Raw genomic sequence first — 6469 nt, 5'->3', positions numbered from 1 at the left:
CGTAAAACTCACTAAGAAGGAAGCGTGTGCGATGATCGTCTCCTCTCTGCCCAACCCGTCCTCGCGTTTTAACAAGAAGTTCTCGTATCCGGCAGGTTCCAAGATTCTGAGGGGTCCCATCCACTGATGTACAAATTTGGTCGCCCGTGGCCCTCTTGGCGGATTATACATCCAAACACGGTCCCCGATCTGAAACTCCCGTTTGTTCCGTACATTTCTATTGTAGGACTTCGCCTGACGTTCCTGTTCTCGTACGCGCGCCACTTCCGCACACCGTCTGCTGTGTTCCACTGCTGTCATCAATTGCTCGTGATACACCGACAATTCGCCTGCTTCGGTCACCTTGGTTCGTCTCAAGAGCTCGTTCGGCGACCTCAATCTGCGTCCCATCATTAGTTCGTTCGGGGACAGCTTCACCGTTGAGTGCTGTGCCGAGTTGTACGCGTACGCTGCAAACTTCACCCACAAGTTCCAGTCCTTTTGCGTCTCATCCTGCATGAACACCGCGACACAGTCCTTCCACGTCCTATGGAAACGTTCCACTAGACCAACCATCTGAGGTCTGTACGGTACCGGGTTGATCTGCTTCGCTTGTAACAGACTCACCAGCTCGTCAATGACATTACCCGTGAGTTCTGGAGCTCCATCCGTCAGTAGCTCGCGAAACACACCAAACTTCAGTACCACTTCTTCCATGAGAAACCTCGCTATGTCTTCTGCTGTATGCTTCACTGCACAGCACGCCACCGCATACCTCGTTACGTATTCCAGAGCCGCGATGACATAACGTTCTCCACCGTCAGCCACAGGGAAAGGTCCAGCAACATCAAGTGCCCAGCGGTCACCGACCTCTCCTCCTCGTATACTGCGTAGGGGCGGTATCACCTCCCGGGGTCTTGCTTTCCTACTGCCGCACTCCGGACAGCCTCGTATCCAGCGATTTACCTCACGTCGTAACTTTGGCCACCAATACAGTTGCGCCACCCTCCCATATGTGTGTGGTCCTCGTAGATGTCCAGACCATATCAACCCATGCATCTCCTTGAATACAGGTGCCCACATCGTCGGTGGTAACAAGACTCGCCATCCATGCTTGGTTTCAATAACTGCCAACCCGAATCTCCGGTCGACTTGCATACCTCGATACGATCCCGCCTCCGTCACTCTCTTGGTGAACTTGCTCTCGTTTTGTGCCGCCATAATCTCCGCGTCACTCAACTGGAGCGTGCCAGCCGTCGGTGCGTCGTTATCATCCTCCAAGTAGTCGGTAGCCGCTGCCGTGGTTATCGTCGTAGGGGCCGCGCTCTTGCTTCGTTGTTGATCCGCATTCGCCGTCGGATTCGCGTATGAGCTCGTTGCTGCTCGTTCATCCCTCACTGTCGCTCCGTCATCATTGCCGCGCCACCCGGTTCCAACGCCGTTGCTCCTGGCTTCTAGGCACCATTCGCAGGTGTCGCTGTCGTCGCTCGGAGTGCCGTCGTACTACTGGTTGGTAGTGCCGTTGCAGGGCCTACTGTCACAGTTGCTGCTCCATTGCTCCGCGCCGCCACTGTCGCCATTCCGGGTGTCGTTTGCTCTCCGCTGGTGCGCCCCGTCGTTGCCGGAACTACCAAGTCGTCAACCACTGGCGCATCGCCGCTCGTCGTCGAGGCCACCACCACGGTAGGTTCTTGCTCGTCCATGAACCGTACCCGCTTCTGCCCTTGCTCACGAAGTCGGGCACTGCGCCGTGTGGCTGATCCCGCCGTTTTCTTGGTGCGTCTCTCTCGTCGCATTGGCGTCTGGTCAGTCGCCATTACCGTCTCAACTGCCGTGTCGCCCGTTGCACCAGTCGTAACCCGGTTCTCCGTCGCCGCCATTCTCGATGCCGCCGGTGTGGCCGTCTCCGGATCAGCGTCATCCTGCGCGTTCACACCCGTTGCCGTACTGTCCGTCACTCCCGCCACCATCGTCCAGTCGTTTGTCTCCGTCGTTGGGTCAGGTGCCGGTACCGCAGTTGACAATGCCGGTGTTGTCGTTGCTGCCTCGCCCAATGCTACTGCTGTCGCTGGTCCAGCTTCCATCATCGCGACAGTACCCGTATTCGTTGTCGTACTAGCCGGGTTCGCTTCCGCCACCCGTATTCGCATTGCACCGTTCGTCCTCGCGCCGCCGTTGTTCGCTCTGGGTATCGCTCGACCTTCTCTCGGGCGTACCTCTGCCCTTACAGCTTCCGGAGCCCGTGATAAGGCGTCTGCCACCACATTCGTTGATCCAGGGCGATATTCAATTCCGAAGTCATATTCCTGCAAGGTCAAGGACCAGCGAAGGAGCCGTCCTGCTAAGTTCGCCCGCGTCATTAACCACTTCAATGCGGCGTGATCGGTGATGATGCTGAAGGTTCTGACGGCCTGAAGAGCTTCACCGACCAGACCACCGCCAGACACTCGAGTTCAGTAATCGAATAATTAGATTCGCGCCGCTGTTCACCTTCGAAGCGTAGGCCACCGGCTGCCATCCGTGCCCGAAATCTTGCATGAGGCAGGCGCCTAATCCTGTCTTACTGGCATCCGTCACCAGTCGAAACGTGCGTCCAAAGTCCGGATACCGTAGCAAAGGTCGCGTAGTTAGCAGGGCCTTAATTCGTTCAAACGCCTGCTCCTGGTCCTCGGTCCATTCCCACCGGCAGTTCTTTTTCAATAGTCGCGTCATCGGCTCTGCAATCGATCCAAAGCCGGCTATGAATTTTCGGTAGTAGCCCGCAAGGTGGACAAACCTCTTGACTTCCGTAGCGTCGACCGGTCTCGGGAAGTCCTTCACCGCTCTTACGAGTCGCTCTGTTGGTTGCACGCCTTCGCTGCTTAGCGTGTGTCCCAGATACTCCATCGACTCCGACACAAAATTGTATTTCTTGAGTTTGAGGCTCAACCCCGCACTGTTCAACCGTTCCAACACATTCGCCACTTCAACCACATGCTGCTCAACGTTGCCTTTGGTGAATATTACGATGTCGTCCAAGTACACCAGACACGTAGTCCATGTGAGACCCCGTAACACACCATTCATGAGACGCTAAAACGTAGCGGGCGCATTGGTCAAACCAAATGGCATCCGCGTAAATCTATACAATCCTCGTTTTGTTAAGAACGCCGTCTTGTCACGGTCGCCACGAGCCACCTTAATTTGCCAATAACCAGCCTGCAGGTCTAGAGTGGTAAACAGTCTTGCACCGCCCAACGCCTCCAACGTTTCGTCTATTCTCGGTAGCGGGTAAACGTCCTTCTTCGTTACCCTGTTTAATGCACGATAGTCAATGCAGAATCGTACGGATCTGTCCTTCTTCTTGACCAACACTACTGGGAATCCCCACGCCCCATTGCTCTCTTCAATGACGCCAGCCTTCAGCATCGTGTCCACGTTCTCCTCAATGGTAGCGTCCTCAGTCTGGGCCTGCCGACGTCGTTTCATCAGTATCGGGGCAGCGTCACCAGTATCGATGTGGTGTTCTACCTCGAGGGTCGTCGCCGGCGGGCAATCCTTTGGTGCTTCCGTCAACTTCCGGAACGATCGTAGTAATTTCAGAACCAGCTCGCGCGTAGCTTCAACCTCCACGCCGATATGCACGTCACTTTCGTTTTCCAGAGGTGTCACTGTGTCACCCAATTTGCTTAGCCACTCTTCTAGCCTCTCCGTTCGAAGTTCTCCATTCATCGCCAACAACGGCATATCAGTCTGAAGTGGAATCCATGTGCCGAGCTCCTTGCGGTTAGGCAGCTTCACGCGTCCTCCATACGCATTCACCGCCGGTATTATGGCTTTCCCGTTGCGTACTTTCGTCACTGCTGGTGCCAACAACACTGCACCGGTCTCGAACGCCGGAATAAACACACCTTCTTCTCCTTCTGGAGCCGCGACGGACACTTCTACGGGCTGTACGGCTCGCCGTTCCAGGTTCGCTGCACCAACTAATCGCACATTCGCCGTCTGGCCTTCATCACTCATGTGGAACGGGATAACGACGTTTTGGTCCTTCTCGTCGTAACGGAGTTCGCCACCTTCGAAGTCCAACGTCGCACGGTGCTTCTCCAAGAAATCAACGCCTACCAGAAACTCGCTGGTACAGCCCTCGATAATACATGCTGTAACTTCCACTGTCTGCCCGAACACGTTCTGCATACGAAACTGCCACAGGCCGAGTACGTCGAATAAGAAGCCACCGATGTCTTCGACACAGTCAACCGGAGCCGCTTTCTTCACCCGTTCGCCCTTCAGCATCCAGTCCGTGCCGGCCACCGAGTATCGGGCGCCACTATCGATCTTCACTGCTCTTCGCTCGCCTTCAATCGTCATCGTGGCCGTAGGCAAACCATCTCGCGCTTCTGCATTGTCTACAAGCCCACGGTTACCGTCTGCTACCACCAACACCTCAGAAGTTCGCACCAGGTTCACGTTCACCCGGCCCGTTTCATCCTGAGCTGCACTACCTCCGCCGCGTTTCCATCGTTCCGCCAGTTCCCGTCGGGCATCCACTTCCTGTTGTCGCCGCCGTGCACGTGTTTCCGCCTCCAACTCAGTCACTGCTCGTGCCACCTCGTCGTCATCCACACCTATGGCCGTCGTTCTCGGAGTACACTTCGCACGTTGGCGCCTCGCTTTTCTGAGCTGTCACTTCGATAAAGTGTCGACAGCAGCCGTAGTTTTCCAGTGGGGTTCCGTCGGGTCTGGCGTCTCTGCTTCATCAACGACCATTTTGTCATCCAAGGCCACCGTCGTCGAGCCGCCCTCATGCTCATTGTCAGGTGCCGCGCCTTCCTCAGCCTGTCGTTCGTCTGTCATCCGGCTACCGCCTTCCTCAGTCGACCGCACCTCGCTTTGTCTCTCTTCCTTACGCTTCCTTCCGTAGCGTAGTGCTGCCATTGCTGGTCTCACCGTTGACACATACCTTGCCGCTCGTTGCTCGTCACGCGCGCCAAGATCACTATCCAATTGAGCACCTATCGTCGTCTGCACGGCTGCTATACTCCCGTCCGTTCGCACCGTCCTATCGTTCGTCACTGCACACTCATCTTCGACGTCGTCGATCACTAGGGGCTTCTTCTCCTCCTGGTTTCCGTCATCGTCCGTCTCCTCCGTTTGTAGGGGTCTTTTTCGTTCGACCTGACGCCGAAATCCCCCTACGGCGCCCGTTCTTCGTTTTCCTTCTCCGGGAGCTTCTGCGTGCGTGCCGCCAGGTAAGCGTCGTTGCGTGCCTTCGCTTCCGTATCCGGGCATTCTTTTGCGAAGTGACCAGGCCTTCCACAAGCGTAGCACGCCACTTGGGCCATGGGTCGAGCTATTGGTCGTGTCTCTGCCGGCTGTAGTGGTTGTTCCGTCGCCCGTATGGTGCGGGTCGTGGCCTTCAAACGCTTCGTCATCTTATGGCGCTTGGCAGGGCGTGCCGAAGCCGCTGCATCGACCAGGACATCCTCACTTGTTTCCTCGTCATTGCTGTCTTCCACGCGTACCATTCTGACCTTGGCAACGCTCTTCTTCTCAGTCTTCGCCACCGCCGGTGTTTTCGTCACGGAATCTTCAACTGCCGGCTTCGTCATGCGTTTACGGTTTGGCCGAACCGCCCAGTAACGTCCATTCCAAACTCTCCCTTCCGGTATATCCCAGACGCCGGTGAATTTGTTCCATAACCCCTGCGGATTCGAAAAGATCGCCCATTCCGGGTCCGTAGGTACCGCCATCGCCGTCGTGCTCGTCGCGTCCCGTCCACCAACACCAGGAATTACCACCGGATGCCCTGAAGCCGCCCCCACTGCCGCTGGGTAAGCCATCTGCGCAGTAATCCACTCTTGGCCGATGTTTTTCATCCCTTGTGCTACATTATCGAACGGGTCGTCCACTTCAGTCGCTTTATCCACGGCCTCGTCGAGCGTCTTCGGTTTACTCTCTAGAACTAACTGTCTGGTGGTCTTGGGCAGGCTTCTGATGAACTGCGCCTGTAACACACGTTCGCTGACCTTGTTTTCCCCGTGTGCATCTCGTAATCCGGCTGCGAAATCTGCGAACGTCTCTCCAGGCATAAGGAACCTCTGGTTCACACGTAGCTCCGCTTGCGATTTGTCAGGCCGTTCACCATACCGTCTCTTCAATGCCGCTTTCAAATATGACCAGGTCCTCATCTCGGGCCTCATTCCTTGATCAACTTGCAACCAGAAGCGCGCTGCGTCATCTTGCAGTTTGTTACCCACAATGTAGTAAAGCTCGCCGTCCGTCCATCCGCCACGTCCAGATACACGCGCACCTTCGAGGACGAGGTCAACTTTCTGGATCCACGTCGAGATGGAGTTGTTCGGTGACGGCTGGAACGGCGTGAGTTCCAAGTCTCTAATGTTATTCCTGCGTCCGCGTCGAGAGGTCGGCACCATGCTTCGTTCGCGTGAAACTCGTCCTGCGCCAATACCGTGAGAGTCGCCGGCCGAATCTCCATTGTCGTCATCGT

The 6469-nt window shown here is 56.1% G+C and overlaps 2 protein-coding genes across 2 annotated transcripts; both read right to left on the bottom strand.

The window, feature by feature from the left end:
- Positions 1-1433: 1433 nt before the first annotated feature.
- PPTG_23610 (hypothetical protein) lies at positions 1434-2339 on the bottom strand (the record flags this gene model as incomplete). Its single annotated transcript, XM_008912107.1, has 1 exon — positions 1434-2339. One exon carries the CDS (start codon positions 2337-2339, stop codon positions 1434-1436), a length of 906 nt encoding a protein of 301 aa, XP_008910355.1.
- A 61-nt stretch (positions 2340-2400) lies between these two features.
- PPTG_23609 (hypothetical protein) lies at positions 2401-6395 on the bottom strand (the record flags this gene model as incomplete). Its single annotated transcript, XM_008912106.1, has 4 exons — positions 2401-3051; positions 3157-4600; positions 4649-5122; positions 5158-6395. The coding sequence occupies 4 exons, from the start codon at positions 6393-6395 to the stop codon at positions 2401-2403; spliced, it is 3807 nt and encodes a 1268-aa protein (XP_008910354.1).
- Between the last annotated feature and the right edge of the window lie 74 nt (positions 6396-6469).

The sequence above is a fragment of the Phytophthora parasitica genome (genome assembly GCF_000247585.1).
Source record: "Phytophthora parasitica INRA-310 unplaced genomic scaffold supercont2.44, whole genome shotgun sequence".
NCBI classification, from domain to species: domain Eukaryota; phylum Oomycota; class Peronosporomycetes; order Peronosporales; family Peronosporaceae; genus Phytophthora; species Phytophthora nicotianae.
The sequence above is the reverse complement of the archived record's forward strand: the minus strand, read 5'-3'. Positions and strand labels throughout refer to the sequence as shown.